General features: G+C 43.6%; 2 protein-coding genes across 14 annotated transcripts in view; one reads left to right on the top strand and one right to left on the bottom strand.

The window, feature by feature from the left end:
* The window catches only part of LOC105494192 (HECT, C2 and WW domain containing E3 ubiquitin protein ligase 1), a 468,767-nt gene extending 451,086 nt beyond the window's left edge, over window positions 1–17,681 (bottom strand). For 5 of the 10 annotated variants that reach the window (XM_011762394.2, XM_071095095.1, XM_011762397.3 and 2 more), the window contains exon 1: window positions 15,894–16,255. Coding sequence is in view for 6 of the 10 variants with exons in the window: in XM_071095095.1 (XP_070951196.1) it covers window positions 15,894–16,016 (123 nt within the window). In the remaining 4 variants the exon portion in view is untranslated. Of the gene's footprint in view, window positions 1–15,893; window positions 16,256–17,329 lie in introns of those variants that run through there. The other 5 variants (XM_011762400.3, XM_011762395.3, XM_011762393.3 and 2 more) reach the window with 2 other exon arrangements.
* LOC139362851 (uncharacterized) overlaps window positions 16,354–21,123 on the top strand; it is a 183,966-nt gene continuing 179,196 nt past the window's right edge. For 3 of the 4 annotated variants that reach the window (XM_071095099.1, XM_071095098.1, XM_071095097.1), the window contains exons 1-2: window positions 16,354–16,641; window positions 19,472–19,589. In XM_071095099.1, coding sequence (XP_070951200.1) covers window positions 16,371–16,641; window positions 19,472–19,589 — 389 coding nt within the window. In that variant the 5' untranslated portion in view covers window positions 16,354–16,370. The remainder of the gene's footprint in view (window positions 16,642–19,471; window positions 19,590–21,123) is intronic. The other variant, XM_071095101.1, reaches the window with a different exon arrangement.

Raw genomic sequence — 21,123 nt, 5'->3', positions numbered from 1 at the left:
CAGATTGAAAATATTTGAGAAGAGGCCGGGCGTGGTGGCTCACGCCTGTAATCCCAGCACTTTAGGAGGCCAAGGCGGGCAGATCACGAGGTCAGGAGATCGAGACTATCCTGGCTAACACAGTGAAACCCCGTCTCTCCTAAAGAATACAAAAAATTAGCCAGGTGTAGTGGCGGGCGCCTGTAGTCCCAGCTACTCAGGAGGCTGAGGCAGGAGAATGGTGTGAACCTAGGAGGCGGAGGTTGCGGTGAGCCGAGATTGCACCACTGCACTCCAGCCTGGGACAGAGCAAGACTCCATCTCAAAAAAAAAAAAAGAAAATATTTGAGAAGAAATTGTATCTATATGAACATGTACAGACTTTTTCTTCTCATTACTCCCTAAATAATATAACACCTGTTTACATAGCATGCACATTATATTAGGTATTATAAGTAATCTCGAAATGATTTGAAGTATACGGGAGGATGTATGTAGCTTATGGGCAAATACTACACCATCGTATACCAGGGACTTGAGCATCTATGGATTTTGGTATTCACAGGAGGTCCTGGAACCAATCCCCCATGGATACCAAGGGACAACTGTATAAGGTTAGAGGAAATTAAGACACCAGTGGTTTGTCCAGCTAGTCATTGCATTACAGATGGTTATTTTATCCTTTATCCTTTTTGTTTTTGTTTTTCAATTACCTGTTTAATATAAGCATACCTCAGAGATATTGCAGGTTCAGTTCCAGACCACTACAATAAAGTGACTATCTCAACAAAATGGATCATACAAATTTTTTGCTTTCCTGGTGCATATAAAAGTTATGTTTACACTATAGTATAGTCTATTAGCAGTGCAATAGCATTATGTCTAGAAAAATAATGCACACACCTTAATTTCAAAAATATGCTAAGATATCTGAACAATTATCTGAGCCTTCAGCAAGTCACAGTCTTTTTCCTCGTGGAGGGTCTTGCCTCAGTGTTGATGGCTGCTGACTGATCAGGGTAGTGATTGCTGAAGGTTGGGTGGCTGTGGTAATTTCTTAGAATAAAACAACAATGAAGGCTGCCCCATCGACTGAATCTTCCTTTCACAAAAGATTCCTCTGTAGCATGTGATGCTGTTTGATAGCATTTTACCCATAATAGAACTTCTTTCAAAATTGGAGTCAATCCTCTTAAACCCTGCTGCTGCTTTATCAACTAAGTTTATGTAATATTCTAAATCCTTCGTTGTCATTTCAACAATGTTCACAGTATCTTCACCAGGAATAGATTTCATCTCAAGAAATCACTTTCCTTGCTCATCCAAAAGAAGCAACTCCTCATCTGTTAAAGTTTTATCACGATATTGCAGCAATTCAGTCACATCATCAGGTTCCATTTCCAATTCTAGTTCTGTTGTTATTTCCATTCCATCTGCAGTGACCTCCTCCACTGAGATCTTGAACCCTTCAAAATCATCCATGAAGGTTGGAACCAGCGTCTTCCAAAGTCCTGTTAATGTTGATATTCTGACCTCTTCTCATGAACCTCAAGTGTTCTTAATGGCACCTAGAATGGTGAATCCTTTCCAGAAGGTTTTCGATGGACTCTGCCCAGATCCAGCAGAAGAATCACTATCTACAGCAGCTATAGCATCAAGAAGTGTATTTCTTAAATAATAAGACTTGAAAGTCAATATTACTCCTAGATCCATGGGCTGCGGAACGGGTTATCTTAGCAGGCATGAAAACAACATTCACCTTGTATATCTTCATCAGTGCTCTTGGGTGACCAGGTGCATTGTCAATGAGCAGTAATATTTTGAACGGAATCTTTTTTCTAAGTGGGTTTAAATATTTAGTAAACCATGCTATAAACAGATGTGCTGCCACTCAAGCTTCATTGTTCCATTTATAGAGCACAGGCAAAATAGATTTAGCATAATTCTTAAGGGCCCTAGGATTTTTCAAATGGTAAATGAGCATTGGCTTCAACTTAGTCACCAGCTGCACTGGCCCCTAACAAGCAAGTCAATATATGTTTTGGAGATTTGAAGCCAGGCACTGACTTTTCTCTAGCTATGAAAATCCTATGTGGCAGCTTTTTCCAATAGAAGGTTGTTTTATCTGCACTGCAAAATCTATTTTTGGCCAGGTGTGGTGGCTCATGCCTGTAATCCCAACAATTTGGGAGGCTGAGGTGGGAGGATTGCTTGAACCCGGGAGTTCGAGCCCAGCCTGGGTAACATAGTGAAACCTCATCTCTACAAAAAAATAAAAAAATTAGCCCAATGTGGTGGTGCGCACCTGTGGTTCCTGCTACTCAGGAAGCTGAAGCAGGAGGATCACTTGAACCCAGGAAGCCGAGGTTGCAGTGAGCTCTGATCACACTACTACCTGTTAGCCTGAGTAACACAGCAAGACCCTGTCTTTAAAAAAAAAAAAGGAAAATCTATGTTTAATGTAGCCACCTTCATCAATGATCTCACCTGGATCTTCTGGACAATTTGCTGCAGCTTCTCCATCAGCACTTGTTGCTTCATCTTGCACTTTTATATTTGAAGATAGTGTCTTTCCTTAAACCTAATGAACCAACCTCTGCTAGCTTCAGACTTTTCTTCTGCAGCTTGCTCATGTCTCTCAGCCTTCACAGAATTGGAGAGAATTAGGGACTTGCTCTGGATTAAGCTTTAGCTTAAAGGAATGCTGTGTGGCTGGTTTAATCTTCTATCCAAGACCACGAAAACTTTCTTTATATCAGCAAGAAGGGTGTTTGTTTTCCCTTTTTTTTTTTTTTTTTTTGAGATGGAGTTTTGCTCTTGTTGCCCAGGCTGGAGTGCAATGGTGCAATCTCGGCTCACCACAACCTCCAGTTCCCGGGTTCAAGCAATTCTCCTGCCTCAGCTTCCCAATTAGCTGGGATTACAGGTATGCACCACCACACCTGGCTAATTTTGTATTTTTAGTAGAGATGGGATTTCTCCATGTTGGTTAGGCTGGCCTCGAACCCCCAACCTCAGGTGATCTGTCTGCCTTGGCCTCCCAAAGTGCTGGGATTATAGGCATGAGCTACCTTGCCCAGCTGGCTGTTTGTTTTCTTACCATTCATGAGTTCATTGGAGTAGCACTTTTAATTTCCTTAAGAACTTTTCCTTTGCATTCACAACTTGGCTAACTGTTTGGTGCAAGAGGCTTAGCTTTTGACTTGTCTGGCTTTTGACATGCCTTCCTCACTAAGCTTAATGACTTCTAGCTTTTGATATCAAGTGAGAGACATGGGACTCTCCCTTCCACTTGAACACTTAAGTTATTTATTGGCCTAATTTCAATATTGTTGTGTCTTAGGGAATAGGGTGGCCTGAGGCAAGGAAGAGGGATGAGGGCATGGCCGATGGGTGGAACAGTCAGAACACACACCACATTTACTGATTGAGTTCGCCATGTTATATGTGTGTAGTTCCTGGTGCCCCAAAGCAATTACATTAGTAACATCAAAGATCACTGATCAGAGATCACCATAACAGATATAATAATAAAGAAGCTTAAAATATTATAAGAATTGCCAAAATGTGAAACACGGAAACTAAGTGAGTACATGCTGTTGGAAAAAACAGCACCGACAGACTTGCTGGACTCAGGGTTGCCATAAATCCTCAATTTGTAAGAAAAATGCAATGTCTGTGGAAGTGCAATAAAGTGAAATGCAATAAAACGAGGTATGCCTGTATATTTGTTTTCATATAAATCAGCGGTTAGGTCCATTTTTTCTTAAAGGGCTAGTTAGCAAACATGTCAAGTTTTGTGGGTCTTATGGTCTCTGTCTTAACTAGTCAGCTCTGCCACTGTAGCGTGGCAGTAGCTTTAATCACGATGTAAATGACTGGCATGACTGTGTTCTAATAAAACCTTGTCTACGAAAACAGGAGGCCCGCCAATTCGGTTTGCAGACCCTTGCTTTGGACAATGATATATATGAGTTATATTTTCAAAATAACATTTTTAAGGTGTTGTAGCAAAAATCAAGTAAAGAGAGGAATTTTTCTAGTGGTGGGGAAGAGATGTAGAAGATGAAGAAGGTTTGCACAATGCTTTATGGACAAGGGAAAATAGAACAATTATAGAAGAAGGGAAGGAGCAATCCCTCAGAATCCAAGGAGACTCAAGCTGGTAGCGTTTCATTTAAATAATAATGAAACTGTACGTGTCAGTACAGTGGTGAGTAAAAACAAAACAAAACAAACAAAAAAAGTGAGAACAAACTCACATATATGCATAACTTGCATTTAAATGGATTTTGTCCCCCAAAGCTTTTGGACCATTTCCCACAGCATGTTGAGGCAGCTGGAGGTTTTCAGAATGACTGCAAAGCCAGGTTAGAAAGCAAGTTCTCCTGCAGCTTAGACTGAGGAAGTTATGGGTTCACCTCTCCAGGATGGGACAGGACCAGCCTTCATCCAGCAGAGACCTTTCCAGCTTCCCCTACAACGGCTGCTTGGCTCCACTCAATGGCAACTTACATATTAATGCCTCACTCTTCTTGAATAAGTCTGAGTAATAGAAAATATATATTGTTATTGAGTCAAAATCTTCTACCCGCTACTTTTCATTCTGGACTCAGAGCAAGTCAGGATGTGCCAAGCCCCTCTGCCACATTCAGGTTTTAGTTATTCGAAGCCATGATCACGGTCTTTTTCCATTCATAGAAATCCTTTGTTAGGGACTGAATGTTTGCACCCCTCAAATTCGCAGGTTGGAATCCTAACTCCCAGTGTGATGATACTTGGAGGAGAAACCTTTGAAGGTAATTAGGTCATTAGGCTAGAGACCTCACAAATGGCATTAGTTCCCTTATAAAAGAAGCCCCAGAACGCTCTCTAGCCCTCTTTCCACCAAGCGAAGGTGCAAGAGTCAGCAGCCTGCAACCCAGAAGGGGGCTCTTACAGAACCGGACTACACTGGCACCCCAGTCTTGGACTTCCAGCCTCCAGAACTGTAAGAAATAGATTTCTGTTGTTTATAAGCCACTCAGTCTACGGTATTTGGTATAATACCCCAAACTAAGGCATTCTGAAAGCACAGTTTTCCTGTAGCAGAGGTTGCAAATTGGAGACTTACAGTTATACTTGGTTTGGCCCACTGAGTATGTATTGTAAAATCATTAAATCCAATGAGAAAAAAATCTTAAAACTATAAAATTATCTTAAAAACCCAATCTTTTGGTTTTCTCAGAAAAATCTGAAGAACTAGCAATACTGTTAATAATGGGCTTGAAGATAAGGAGCAACCAGCGTGAGCTCCTGGCTACTCCCAGTCCCCTACCCCAGCACTGATTTTGCACCTCGATCGTTGACGCCACCGGCCTGCACCCGGAGGACAGCTCCTGAAGAGAGCTAGCAAAAGGTGCTGCAGAGCATGAGACCGCAAGCTCAGAGACAGGTTCCTCTTTTAGGTTTAACAAATGCAAGTTCTGTGGCCCTGGGAGATGGGTGCTCACAACGTGTTTCACTGTGTGGAAAATGAGTGGGTTGAATGGGACCGTGGCTTAGGTTCTTTACCCAGACAGCATCCTATGAATCTATAAATGGCTTAGCTAATTTTCAAATCTCACTGAGCTCATTGCCTGAAAACTGCCTGAAGTCATGAGTTCCACCTGCTAATAGCACTTTGAAAAAACAGATTTGAAAAATAAAATACCTGGATCCCTCAAAAGCCATTTGCAAATTTATACCAACATGTGCTAAATGTAAAAGCAAAGCCGTTCACTCTCTTTTGCCTCTAAAATGAAATTTCAAAGGCAGGAGTTCTAACAATGAAGAAAAAAATATCTACCACAAAGTTTCATATTTCTATAAAAATAGCGCGTTGATTACATCGTTTAGTAGACACAAATGAACACTTGAAAGAGTCAGGAGCACAGACTGAAGGTTTTCTATCTTAGAGCTTGATGCTTCCCTCCAGTTCCTATCCACCCCCAATCACTCCCACACCTGTAGATACAATTTGGGTTTAGATTTGTTTTATCTCTTGCCATAATCCCCCAGCTATCTCTATATAGCTTAAATGGTTCATTCAATGCTTTCTCCAAGAAACTAAAACACATTCTAGAATAAGGCAATATGTGCCATTTAACTGAGAGCAGGACACAGACTTCTGGAGAGGAGGGCCTGGTCTTCCAGCCTCCCCTCCCAGCCCACAGCCCACCCCGTTGGAAGGGCTATGGTACCACTATTCCATAGCATCAGGCAGGCAAGAGGGCCTGGGGCTCCTGTCCAGTGTGGTCTAGAAACATCTGCCACCCTGGCCTCATCCACCTGCTAATTATGTGCACCAAGCCAGTTCATTCATTCTGTGCATGGGTCCTGACCAGGCAAAACCACAGAAACTTGACTTTCAGGCCAAATCTGAACCTCAGAATGTCCCTTGACACAGCTGTTCATTAAAGTCCATATGGAATATTTAGACAGAAAATGCTCCCTGCTCCAGAAGATTCTCTAGATCCCCTGGAAAAAGGCAACTTATGTCAAAGCCCAGGGTCACAGGGGAGCAGGTTCCTACACCGGTGGTCTGTTGGGAAGTGGACCTGGTGCCTTGGCCCTAAGGGACCCAAGGTCAACGGCAGGCACACTCAGTTTTAGTAAAATTAAGTTTAAGCCAAGATTGTCACGATGATTTCTAAGCTCCTGACAAGGGCAATGTTCTGTTTAATGACCGAACTGTGAGTAGCTCCTCCGGAAGCAATATTGTAAAATTGAGGAGCTCACCCTGTAAAGACAAGAAATGCGCTGTGGATTCATTCATCGTGGTAACGGCCCCCAGCCCAGCGTCTGGTACAAAATAGCTTCTCCATGAATAGTGCGAAAAATAAAATAATCACCCTTAAAGGCTACAAGTTTTTCTTTTCTTTTTTTGAGACGGAGTCTCGCTCTGCCGCCCAGACTGGAGTGCAGTGGCCGGATCTCAGCTCACTGCAAGCTCCGCCTCCCGGGTTTACGCCATTCTCCTGCCTCAGCCTCCCGAGTAGCTGGGACTACAGGAGCCCGCCACCTCGCCCGGCTAGTTTTTTTTGTATTTTTTTAGTAGAGACGGGGTTTCACCGTGTTAGCCAGGATGGTCTCGATCTCCTGACCTCGTGATCCGCCCGTCTCGGCCTCCCAAAGTGCTGGGATTACAGGCTTGAGCCACCGCGCCCGGCCAAGGCTACAAGTTTTTCAATTTGCCTTCTCAAATTAGATGTTTCTGCATGGGAGGGATTTAATTCTGCTTTGTCTTTGGACATTTTCACCTTTAACCATAAGCAGATTTTTGTCTAGATGGAAAAATCTCAAACACAAAAGAACCTAAATGCTTTTCACATAATAGCTCAAGAAATGTTTTTGGAATAAATAAGTAACTGAAAATTACTTGAAAATAATTAACCAGCATTTTAAAAATTCTATGCATGTGTTTATATATGTTACATATATGTGTAGGTAGATTTATACATATTTTTGTATAGATATACAGGACTTTTTTTTTAGATTTGTGACTTAGTAGTCCCTTGGTCAAATTTTAGAATCTTGAAGCTTAACATTTATTATACATATAGTGATATTTTTCCCCTTTCCTGGGAAAAAGGAGAAAATAACAGTTTGTGAATTTCCACTATTTTTCCCAAGGATGTCACACCACGATCTGAATGTATGTTTCTAAGAAAGATAAATTTTACTTCATTGCGACAACAGGGTGGAGAGTGCTTGCAAAGTTCCTATGAGAGAGGTCTCATCAAAAAGTTTGCTACTTGCTGTTAAAAGCTGTTCCTAAAGCAGGAGAGGAGCACTGCCAATAAATCCCCCTTTCTGGGTCTCTGAGTCCTTTGAAATTCTGCAGTTTCTACTCTTGCTTCTTTCAGATGATCTAAAAATTAGACCTTGCCTAAAGAAGGAAGCTTCTCAGATATTGGTAAGAAACTAACACTAGTGAGCATCACCTGGAAAGAGTTATTGGGGCAATTCTTACTCAGGTCTGACACTATTCATGGCAGGGGTGGCGATCAGGAGAAAGACGGGATTCACGCTGTGGAAAACCGGGCTCTACCTCTGACCCTGTGAACCTGGGAAAGCTCTGCAGTCCTCGGCTTTGCTCATTTATAGAACAAGGGTATTAGAAATTTAAGATGCCAGCTATGTAGTTCATTCATTCTTTAAATGGTTACTGAGTGAAGAGCACTGTTCTTTGTCCTTAGAGAATCAACAAACAAATACAAATCTGTCCTTGTGGAGTGCACCTCTTCTAACTTTTTACTTACGTTTGTGGTACGCATTTTGTGGATACATACATGGCGTACAGCATTCTAGAAGCAACGAAATGCAGCCCTTCTCAACTGTTAGGTTGCTCCTTGAGCTCATTTCACATTCGGAGAAAGAAGTACCTGCTGAGGCAGATACTGGGACAAGTATTTTCAGGAATACTAAGAGAAGTGTGACACGGCCCTTAATCTAGAGGTGCTCAGCATTTAGTAGGGAGGCTGAAAGACAGGAGAGTGAAGAATAAGCAAATAATGATATTCATTCCAGGAGAATTCTGTAGGGAGATAAATCATATCCTATTAGGAAACTGAGTGATGGACTCTGCTAGGAGGTAAGGTTTAAGCTAGATCTTAAAAATGGTTACATTTACAGAGGGGTGGGGAGTCTAAGAGCAGAAAACAGCATCATTTATTACACATATAGTGATATTTTACATATCACTATATGTTTACATATCACTATATGTTTACACAATTACAGAAAAGCACAGAACAAGTTTGGAGAAATGGGAAAGTGATTCGCTTGGCTGCCACAGAGGGTCAAAAGAGTGTATGGGGACATGGGCTGGCCAAGGCCTACAGCCCGACGATGCCAGCCTAGGGAATTGTGCGTACTTTGGCCACTCCTGAGAGCTTTGAACACAGGACTGACATGCTCACATTCAAGATGACAAAGTCAGTGTGGCCCAGAGGAAGCAGAAATCGGAGGGCAAAGAACAGTTTTTATGAAGTCCCAGCAGCAACAATAGCAACAACTAAGTGATTCAACTCAACAATAATTGAGTTGCTGGGTGCTACTTGCTGGGTGCTGAGGAAGCAAAGACAAGCTCAAGCTAGCCACTCTCTTTAACTGTTAGAGAACACCAGCCAGGAGAAAAACACGGAGGTTCAAGACCAACAAAATGTCCAGGCAGGCAGGAAGACCCCCCAGCCCCCTCCTTGTAGGGGAGGGAAAAATAGTGTATGGAAAAGGAAAGATATATACTCAGAGGATCCCAAGACCTGAAAATATCATCCAAACTCTAATCCAGCAGCTTTTAAGGGGGTTTTATGTGCCCAGGCATGGTGGCTCGCACCTGTAATCCCAGCACTTTGGGAGGCCAAGGTGGGCAGATCACTCAAGGCCAGGAGTTCCAGACCAGCCTGGCCAAAATGGTGAAACCCCATCTCTGCACAAAATACAAAAATCAGCCAGGTGTGGTGGTGTGCACCTGTATTCCCAGCTACTCAGGAGGCTGAGGCAGAAAAATCACTTAAGCCTGGGAGGCAGAAGTTGTAGTGAGCCAAGATCATGCCACTGCACTTCAGCCTGGGTTCCAGAGTGAAACCCTGTCTCAAAAAATAAAACATAAATAAATAAATAAATAAATAAATAAATAAATAAAGGGGATTTATCCAATATAATGTGGACATAGAGAAAGTTCTGAGATTGGATTTTGGTTAAGGAAAGCACCTGTTACATCATTCATTCAGTCAGCAAACATTCAGTGTGGTGTCTAATATGTTACAGACACTCTTCCAGGCACTGGGTAAACAACTAGGTTCCTGCTCTAAAGGAGATTACAAGTTCAAGGGGAGACAGATAATAGCACATAAGCAAGAAACTATATAACAAATTGCATGGTGCACAGTGGTATGAAGAAAAAGAAAGCAAGCAAGCAGATGGAAGAAAGCACATTGTGTGTGGTCAGAATAAGGCTTTCTGAGGACGTGATATCTGATAAAGGGGGTCAGGATGCGGGTGGCTAGGGGACCGTCCCTCCAGGTCAAGGGAATAGTATTTGTACCTGGTATGTTCTAGGAAGAGCAAGGACAACTGGGGACTGGGAGAGTGGCAAGACAAGCCCTGTAGGCAAAGTAAGGAGTTTGGGTTTCATCCTGAACAGGGCAATGTGCAAAGAAGTAACACAATGTCCACTCCAGGAGGACAGGGACTTGTGACTCTTTTGCACTGTGATACTGCTACATCCCAGCACCTAAACCAATGCCTGGCACACAGCAGATGTCTAGACAGTATTTGTTGAATGAATGAATGAATGAATGAATGAGAAGACTTCCATTTTTAAAGGCTCGTTTGGGCTGCTACATAGAGAACAGACTGCAGATGGGCAAGGACTACAGAAAGACAGTTAGGAAAGCTTACTGGGGCTTAGACAGGGATGGGTGTGCTGGATGGAGAGGGAGAGAGAAAGGAGAGAGATTTACTAAAAGCTAGATCTGGGTGAGAAAAACATCAGGAGGACTCACAGGTATTTGACCTGAACAACTGAAAGGACAGAGTCTCTGTCCCTGACAGAGATGGAGGACACCAGAAGAGAAGCACGTTTGGGGAGCAAAAATCGGGGGTTGTGTTTTGCACATGTTAATTTTAAGCTTACGTGCCATTCAAGAAGAAATGCTGGGCGGTTGCATTTTCAAGTCTGGAGTTCTGGGAATGAGTCAGGGCTGACGAAATAAACTTGGAACCATAAGCATGAAGACAGTGTTGAGAGAAGAAATTTAAGTAAGAAGGAAAGAAATCTGAGAGCCAAGGCCTGGGGAATCCCCATACCCGCATTTAGAGGTCAAAATTCAGTTGAAGTCAATAGGGGCAGGAACTCAGTGGCCATCCAAAGAGCTTGAAAGAGAAGAGCCAGAGAGGCTGCAGGAACACCAGGAGAATCTGGTATCCTGGAAGAAGCCAGGTGCTTAAGAAAGAGAGAGTGGTCCCCCATAGAAAATGCTGCTGAGATCAGCAAAGCTGTGCCCTTGTACTTCACCAGGTAGAGATCGTTGGTGACCCTAATGACAACAGGGAGGGGAGTGACAGGAACGAGTGCCTGATACCTGATTGAAGTGCTCTCAAGACAGGCAAAAGGTGAGAGGGGGCAGAAACACAAAAGTAGCTTCAAATAAGACGGTAATCTTCTGGTCTCAGGCTGCATGGTGTGTGTGTGTTGTATTTTGCTTCATGCATTTCATGTATGTTCAATGTGTTGTTTGTCTAAATCAAATATGTCACAATAAAATATGTCTTTAGAGGCTGAGATGGAGGGAGTGAAGAAGGCCAGTGGGACAACGTTTTTTGAAGCATATTCTTTAAAAGGGAACAGAAAATCAATCATGGGGGATGTGGAGTCAGGGAGGGGTTTTGTAAATGTCATATATCACAGTACCATTTGTATGCCAATTATTTCCTTATCATCGTCCTCTTTATATGTGGGTCCTACGCCTGGTCATGTAGAGGGGACACCAAAGACAATGCTGGGGTGGGCAGGGGGAAACAAAGCTGGCAACAATCCTCAAAACGATTTTTTTTTTCAATTTCAAAAAACTCATTTCTACAAAAATAATTTGTATTCAAAATAGAGGGAAAACGTCATTAAGTAGTTTTAAGTTTTGATGGTAAAAGGAATTATGAATAACGGTAAAGAAAAAAAGAAGTCCTTTTGAGGATAAAAACTTATTGACTGCATCCTGTGGTTTCTTCAGCTCATCTGTGTCTTACAGGAAAGAGGATGAGGAATCACTTGCTGATTGATTTCATCAGCTCTGGTACTGATGGCACTGATGGCAAGGTCTTATATGTTAAATTTTATTCTCCCCATCTTTTTCCCCCTTAACCTAGGTCTCTGAATTTTAACAACGTGTAGGGCTGAGATTTCTGTTTCTCAAACTGCTCTGACTTGAACTTCCAAAGCAAAAGCAAAAGCAGGGAACATCCATGCACGTTAAATGGGTGTCAGTTTCAGGACAAAATGATTGAATTACAATCCCTGGCCATGGATGTGAATTTTGATCTTTTTTTTCTTTCACACACATGATATTTCCCTGACATCTGTGCAATACAAATATATCTGGAAAGTGTGAAATGGAAAATCTGCTTCACTAAATATATAAAAGGGACCCCGAATGAAGTCTCCATGATGGCATTTGTCATCATGGGCACAGATGGCGTCCTTTCCCAGCTCTTCCCCCACCCCGCTCGTACCGGCTTAAGTTCCATCCACCAAATTCTCCCTGCACATCACATGTATAGATGCCTGATAACACCAGGAGAGCCTGTCTGTTTGCCACATCCTTATTTTTCAGGCCTCCATATGCATCATGCTTCAGACCAATAAATCAGAGAAAGTACGGGTTCTGAACGAATAATGCAAACAGTGTATACCACTTGTTGCTGTGGGAATCCAGACGACCTAGGAGCTTAGTGATCTTTGTCATATGTTGCCAGTAAGTGATGGCATTATTATCATTCTCCTTACAGTGCCCATGTCACAGAACAATACAACTATTTACCAATACCCACACATCTAAACACTATGAGATGGGATACATACAATCACTAATATGCTGCTTTGCTTCCTAAAATATTTAAAGAGGCTTTAAGACACCTAAATGCATGGCATTGAGGTTCCAAATGGTGGTCAGAAAGTCTGTGAGAAAAAGACTAAAACTATAAACGAAATCGTTAAAAGACTAGATCTGCTTCTATATCTCATTGTGTCTTAACTTGGAAAAGCAATGGTAATGAATAAACCTCAGAAAGTAGAAAAGCTTGAGCTGAGTAAGGAGGTTGTGAAGCTCTGACTCCTGCCTTTGGTGGGGTGGCTGGGGGGTGGCAGTGTACTACTGGCATATGGCTTATGCATGTGGGGGATGTTATAGGAAGTTGGGTGGAGCTAGAGAAGTGGAAAAAAAGAGCAAAATGAGGAACCAGAGAGAAACTGAAAGGGGAATTTGTTGGATGAATTGCAGGGAACACTTTGACCATAAGAGTTATTCAGCTGTGAAACATACTCAGTGGTGAGAATAAAAATGCTTGGAACCTTGGCTATTAAACCCCCAAATTCTAAACATTTTGTACATTTTGGAGACTGCATATGTTTTCCACCACTGCATTCCTCACTGGGAAAAAGAAATGCCACAAATCTTTCCCCTCAGTATAGTAAATTTAGTTTTACAAATAAGAAAGGATTACTATAGAAATGTATAAAGAATAGCTTTAACAGAAGGCTCCAAGTAGTTGTTAGATAACCCACAGGCTGACCCATGTAGCCTTAATTATTTCTTCTCTACATATTGCCAAGTTAAATTATTTCTAATCTTTTTCTCCCTTCAATTTGCTCAACTGAATAAACCAACAAAAATAATCACAGAATGATGATGTTAGCAGTGACCTTTGGGATTACTTGGTTCAGCTTTCCACTTTTAAAGAAGAAGAAACTAACCCTCAAAGAGGAAAAGTGACTTGAAGAAAACCCTACACAGCATTTCATACTGTTTTCTCTAAAAGTCCGTGAACATCAAATGTGCCAACAATTGCTTTACAGAAAGGACATGTGGGTATTGCAACTTCCTGGTTTCCTAATGTAGCTTGTCCTGTTTTTTCAGATGGAAAAGGAAGCAGGTAAATGGGAGAGAAGCAGGTGTCTTGATGTCTGTAAGTCACACCTGTTAGTCTAGAAACCTGACTATTGGGAGACTCAGTCAAGCTTGGCTGGCCCAGGAAGGATGGTTGTCTCTGGTCTAACTGTAGGTCATTTCAGAAGCATTTACAGTGGTTCAATGTTGCTTGAGCAAATAATGAGTAGACATTCCTTAGACATGTCCATCATCCTAGCAAGCTCTAGTTGATAGAATCAGGACTTAGAGAGACAGTGGGCAGAAGGGTGCTCACGTCTTCTGTTTAAGTGTGGATTAGAGGACAGAGTGCTTGGGTCATGTTTCCTTCTAAGGCCAGAGCAAGACAGAACAGAGCAGTTATCAGATAAATTTTGTCAAAATGGATAATCCAGATCATTCAAGGAAAAAATAAATAACCAAAACCTACAGCATAGGAACTCATTCTCTACAGGTTTTTTTGTTCACTGAGGGTGGGTGGAGCCTCTCTCAGAGGCAGCGTGGTAGAAGGCCTGGATTTGAGTCCTGGCTCTCGGTTCCCCCTTAAGCATCTTACATAACCTCTCTGATTCCCCCAGCTGACTCACAAAGTGAAGGATTCCCACCTACCTCCTGCCTATACAATTAGAGGGCATTTTTATGACCTGAAATCCACTCAATAAACATTTCTGAGAACACATGATGTACCAGGCAAACTGCTAGGTGCTGGAGAGATGAATATAAACATATCCTTGTTCTGAAGAAGCTCATCCCATATTTAGATAAGGAGACTGTGGCACATTTACAACTCAGATAACTTCAATATTGAAATGCTATCTTGGCTCTATGAACAAAAAGGCTATAGGAAAATAGGAGAAGTGGTTAATTATGCCTTGCAGGGAATGTAATTTCAGGATGTTATTTTGATTGTAACTTAAAACAAATGAGTGCACAACTACAGAAAATTGTGTGGCTAAGCATGAATCAACAAATACCTTGACTATACCTAAATTATAAAAATTACCATAGCGCATGAAAACACTGCCTGCCTGCCTGCCTATTTAGGCCAATCATTGCTTCACCATTTTTATAACAAGCAACAGCACTAGCAAGTTTTGTGAGCAACACCAAATTACATCAGAGAAAGTAAGTCTCATGCCATTGTCAATTACTGCATAGGATGAAACAGCTATCTGGAGTCTCTCATTAGAAACAAACAAAAACCAATTATTGGAAAAAGCAAATTCCTAATTATCTAAGATGGGGTTGGAATGAATAACTCCACAAAAGGAGAAAACCTGTTATCCAATTAATTCAATTTTCTTCTCTTTTCCCCAACCCCCACCAAATGTTTTGCTATAGTGGACAAAAAAAAAAAAAAAAAAAGACCTGTTTGAGTTGGTGAGTAATTTCACTTATGGGGAAAATGCAGACGCTTGGGTTTTAAAAGCTGCAAGGTATAAAAATAAGCCATAGATTCTATAATCAATCCTTGGTTTGCTTGCATGGTTCACGTTATAATTATTTGCCTTTCCAACACTGGGTAACTTTTCTTACTCCTCTGTCAGTTACCACAGAATGCTGGAACCAGAAAGAACGATAGAAAACAACCAGTCCAACTTCCTTTACCATATGGAATAAGACTCAGGCTTGTTTTTCAATATCACATCTGGCCTTTTAATATTTCTTTTGTTAACAATCATATCAGATGGAAGCATAATAGAAGGTAAAGCTCAAAGTGATCTTGTAATACATCCATCTTTACAAGCCAGAGTGTAAAAGGAATCAAGTCAAAATACACAAATAACAGAGCTGCAGTCCCTCTGTATTGATGCATTGATGGGCTGTTCCAGCTCAGGATGTGGCCTCCCTACCAAGTCAATAATGTCACAATCTAAACAAACTTAGGCAATTTGCCTTCAGGAAAAAACTGCCCCAGACAAAAAAAGAGAACTGTCATTCCACAAAGCAGCCAACTGCACTAGACTGGGATTATAGTGTGGAATTAGTCAGAACGTGGTTTATTAAATAAAACACTATAACGGCCAATTTGCCTGGAGGTCTAGGAATTAAAATAGTGCTTTGTTTTTCCAATGCCACATTCCAGAGGAGGCAGCAAGGGGAGGGAACGGGCAACAGGGAATTCTACCACAATCTATCTCTCTACCAAACAGGCACACACATTCATATCAGGGTGGGCATGTGGACTCTAATCCCTTCTTAGTGGAAAACACACATTTTAAAATGAATCCCCAATCTAGAATGAATTACCGTAATAGCCACAGCCGGAGCGAGTCCGCTGATGAGAAACGCAGATCTGGCCACCTGCTTTGAGACGCCTTGGACCACAACACTGCCGGGGTCTTTAAAGGTTGGCCTTTTCGGGTAGGGCATCTGCCCTCCTAAATAGCGTTTAAATCCCAGGAAAAGAGAGAAGATGCCTCCCTCAATTTTTGAACTATGTTGCTCTTGCTGTATCCATTTCTGCTGAACATAGCATTGATATCTTTTCAAAGAGAAGGGGGAAAAAACAAGGGGAGAATTGCACCACTGCAGATTCCAAGAGAAGTAAGCACAAAACTACAGCAACGTCAAATAATATCTTCTTCGGCAACTAGGAAAATCCCCACATGCTATCTTCTGCAGACTGAGGCGCGCTGTGCCCGGAACCACAGGAAGCCGGGCATCTCTGCAGCCTGTGTCCCTGCCAGCTCCCCCCACGCGCTGAAATTCGGCAGGGAAGAAGTTATGGTGCCCAGCCTCTGTGTGCAAGACAGAGACACCGCGCATCATGGCTCTGAAAATCAGCCAACTGGCCGGGACGTCAGAGCGGCAGAGCAATCAGAATGCCCTGGAGCCGGGGATGGAGGGGCCACATTGTTTGAGCCCTCGGATTTTGCTGCATTGTCATCGCCCGGGAACGTAGGGGTAGCAGGAAGCGCACCTCCAGCCAAAAATGGACCGGACGCATTTTTTCCCCCGGTGGCTCCCTCCCTGCCTGTATGCAAGTCGCAATACGGTAGGCGACATGACGGGCTGCTCCCGCTAAAACTCAGGTGGCAGGCCCGGCTGAGCGGCGCAGCCGGCGGGGAACAGGGAGGCGCTGGGGGAGCACCTACACCGCGCCTCCTCCCCTCCTGCACCATCCATGGGAGCAAGGGCCGGACCTGGCCACGCGCCCCTCGAGCGAGCACCGGCGAGCCCGTGCGGAGGCTCCGGGCGCTCGCTGGGCTAACCACCGGCATTGCATGGGACACAATTGTTCAAAAGCGAGCCCAAGGCGAAGCGCAAATCCAGAGCTTTGGTTCACAAGGGGTGGGTGTGGGCTGGGAAGGGGGATTACGTAGGTCTCTCCGCCCCCTCCCCTGACACCTCCTCGCCTCTGGGAGGGCGCTGAGGAGCGGGCGAGGCGCTGCGAACCCGCTTGGGGGCTTCTTTGTTTCTCTCCGTGCCCCGCAGGAGGGCCGGGTGCGCCTGCCGTACCCAAGCCGGGGTCGCCACCCGGGGATGCCGGCCCAGCCCGGGCGGCGGCGCGTCCCAGGCTGACAATTGAACCTCGCGGGAGAAGCGAGAGGGTGGGGAGGAGGGTGGATCTCATCCCCGGGAAGGGAGGGCGCTGCCGGGGCCTCGCGTACGGCGGGGAAGCCGCCCAGAGAAGGGCGGGGGGAAGGGGCGGCAGGCAGTGTCCCCGCGCGACGCCCGCTTACCTTGGCAGCCCTGGCCTGGGCACAGATCATGCTCCTGTCAGCGCGCAGGTTAGAGCTGGGGGGCGCACGTGCCCCGCATAGTGCACCGGGCGCCTGGGACTGGCTGGGGAGGGGACCCTGGCGACCGCCCGCTCTCGCCTCGCTCTGGCTGCCGGGTGCCCCGAGCGAGCGGCGGCCACGGCCACTGTCACGGCGGAGGGGCGCGCGCGGCTCGACGAGTGTGTGCGCGTGGAGGGGGCCGATTCGGTCAGAGTCGCACGGTGTTCCGGCTCCAACAACAGCGCCTGATGCGCGGTAACGCAGCACACTTCATCGCTTTATCCTCCCGCTTGCATCCCCTCCCTCCCTGCCTGCTCCTCTGTGGGTACCAGACTCCAGAACCAACCACAAGCCGGGCTTGCTCTCATTAGCGCTGCCCCGCCCTGCAGCCTCCGCGCACCCCCACCCCCGCCCCCGCGGTAAATATATATTGATTCTTGTTACCGCCGGCCCCATCCTTCCAACACCCAGCACGCGTTCTGGGCAGATTCAACACCAGCCCCGGCTCCTCGGCCCTTTTGTGTGTGTGCAAACAGTGTAGCAGAAAGGATGCAGTACAGACACTCTAGGCGGGTACCCTGTGACAGGTGTTCTTGGCCTCTGTCTTACACACTTTCCTGACTTACCTTACACACAGTTAAGAATGCTCAGAGACACATTTCAGGAACCGTCCTGTATCTGCACAAGCACACAAAACAAACATCGTAATGACAAATGCAAAGGATGAAAATCACCCCAGAATATCCATTGTTGGGCAAACCTAACTCCCAAACCGGGTTTTCTGTTTCGCTGCACACAGTGTCAGAATGCTAGAACTAGAAGGAGGCAAAGTCTAGACCCTTACAGGTACAGCCAACTGAGATGCAAAGAGAAGCGAAATGCTGGTTACTATTGGTGGCTGATTGTTCCATGTATGCACATTTTTGTGCATTTGGTCGACATTTGGTTTGTGTGTGTTCACATAAAATGCAGAGGCTTTGAGCACATAATCTCTATAGCCTGGGATTTTATGATCCAACCACATTCTCTACAATGCTGATTTATTCCTTCCCATTATTTTGTCCAGCACCCTTTACATGAGCTTTTTTCACTTTTTGAGAAGTTATCTTCTTTCCCAGACTCCAAACCCCGCCTCCTCTAGAATAAACAAAGGCTTCACCCTGACTTCAGAACTCCTTACTGAAGACCTGAGTACAGACTTCCCAAAATCAAATCTCCTTCCCCTTCCACCCACTGTGGCTAGTTTCTCAGTGGCCCTCATTCCACTGACCTGCCTCTTGGCATTGATTTCACTCTTACAGCTGGAACTTTCCAGAACTGGAAACTTTGGACGATGTGAAGGCAGCTTCACCAGCTGTGCCCCTCTCGAAAGGAGGCACAGCCCTTCTCTTTCCGTATTGCACTTGGGGTGCCCAGTCCTTTCCTGACAGACCCTTTTCTTTGCCCGGCAGCAGTCAGATCTTCTGGTCAGATGAGCTCAAAGCAGACCACTTTTCAAACCTCAGCTAAGAATCCACACAGAAAGCTGTGCACACATTTTTCCGGATTTTACACTTGGATTAGTATCAATTCCTATATGAAGAAAACTCTCCGAGAATAGACTTGAACAGGCTGTGGCAGTAAACAGCAACAGCAACCAACCATGTGATGTTTCCAACCAGAGACTTGAAAGAAAACAAAAACTCTCACATAAACCAGCATCCATGGTTTCTAAATTAGCACAATGTCACCAAACCACAATAAAGGATAATTTTTTTACCTCAACTAATTGCCAGGATGTTCACCTCATTATCTTCAGTGAATCAGCATCAACTTGGCTCAGAGATGTTTGCTCTCTGTTCTATCCATCATGGAGATGACAAGTCAACATCTCTCACAGAGGTTATTGATGTAGCAATCCTTGTGGTGTGCTTTATTCTCCCGAGGAGTTGCTTTTTTTTTTTTAATGTGGAAGACAAAAGATATTAAAGTAGCAGTACACAAAGTTTCGCATCCTGAGTAGATAAAGAAACCTCATAGAGCAGCTTCTACAGGCCAGGGACAATGGCAACATATACAGACTCCTGTGTATTGTCCTTTTTTATTTTTATTTTCTTGTGACAGGATCTCACTCCAGTGCCCAGGGCGGAGTACAGTGGTACAATCTCCATTTACTGCAACCTCTGCCTCCAAGGCTCAAGCAACTCTCTCCTCTCAGCCTCCTGAGTACCTGGGAGTACAGGTGTGTGCCACCATGCTTGGCTAATTTGTTTTTTGTATTTTTAGTAGAGATGGGTTTTTGCCAAGTTGCCCAGTCTGGTATTGAACTCCTGAGCTCAAGCAATCCTCTTGCCTCAGCCTCCCAAAGTGCTAGGATTACAGACGTGAACCACCATGCCTGGCCTGTTTTGTTTTTCATTCCTAACAGTTCCCCTGTAGTCTGGGTAGCATGATCCTATTTTACAGAAGAAAGCAAAAAGGCTATGTTAGTTCCGTAATTTCCTTAAGGTCTTGTTTGAAGCACAAGACCTTGAATCTAGAGTTTGCAGATGTCAGCTGCCCTAACCTTAAAGAGAAGAGTATTCGGTGGAGAAAGGAAAAGACATGGCATGAATCTTAAAGCCATCCTAGTAGTCATATTTATTAAGTTTCTAATGTACTCAAAATACTGTTATAAATACAATAATAAGTCACAGTCCCAATGTGTCCCTCCTAATACTAACCTTATACAATGGCGTAAGGTGATGAAGGTTTTGAGATGCACATACAAACACCTGTATTATCATAATGCCCATGCAACTGTGTTTTCCACCTTTTGTAACTCGAGGCCCAGGAGGACCCAGGGAGGGGCTGACATGCCTGCTCACCTGCTCATCTCAGGCCACATGCAGATAAAGATTAGCAAACAGAGTGCAATTCACAAATGGTCCCTACAATGCTGAGAAAACAATAACTTGAATCGATCCGAGGCTTTATCTTTGGGGACAGGCCTTCAACATAATGTCAGAAGTGAATGCACTATAACGAGGGGAGGAAAAGGACCGAGCTGTTGAAGCTATCTCACACAGTCTCTGCACAGGAACAAATTGTAGCCAATAATACAAGATTGTCATTTGGACTTTCCTAATGACTAATGATGGTGAGCATCTACTTTTGTGCTTCTCTTCTATCCGTCTATCATTTGTAGTAAAGTGCTCAAAATTTTTGCTCATTTTTAAATGGTTTGTTTGCTTTTATATTGTTCAGTTTTGAGAGTTCTTTCAATGTTCTAGATACAATGTCTTTGTCAGATAAGTTTTCTGAATATTTCCTCCCCATCTATGGCTTGTCTTTTCATTCTCTTAGTAGTTTCTGTCACAGAGTAAATGTCTTTGAAGTTTGTGGAGTTTAATTTATCAACTTTTTCTTTTAGAGATCATGTTTTTGGTATATCTAAGAACTCTTTTGACTAGCCAAGTTTACAAAGAGTTGTGTTTTGCTTTATAAGTTTTAAGGTTTTACATTTTACACTTAAGTATTTGGTTCATTTTGAATTCTTACTATTTTTTAGGTGGGAGCTATGTATGGTGACTTTTTTATTCGTTGGCTTATTGGTTTTTGCACATGGGATGTCCAATTCTTCTAACACCATTTATTGAAAAGACAATCCTTTCTTGATTGAATTGCTTTTGCAACTTTTCAGTAATCACTTGGCTATATTTGTAGGAGTCTCTTTCTATATTCTCTGTTTTGTGCCTCTGATCTTTCTATTGTTTTACAAATACTACACTATTTTG

The sequence above is a fragment of the Macaca nemestrina genome, chromosome 4 (assembly GCF_043159975.1).
Source record: "Macaca nemestrina isolate mMacNem1 chromosome 4, mMacNem.hap1, whole genome shotgun sequence".
Classification (NCBI taxonomy): domain Eukaryota; kingdom Metazoa; phylum Chordata; class Mammalia; order Primates; family Cercopithecidae; genus Macaca; species Macaca nemestrina.
Note: the sequence above shows the minus strand (reverse complement) of the source record. Positions and strands in the feature narration are given on the sequence as shown.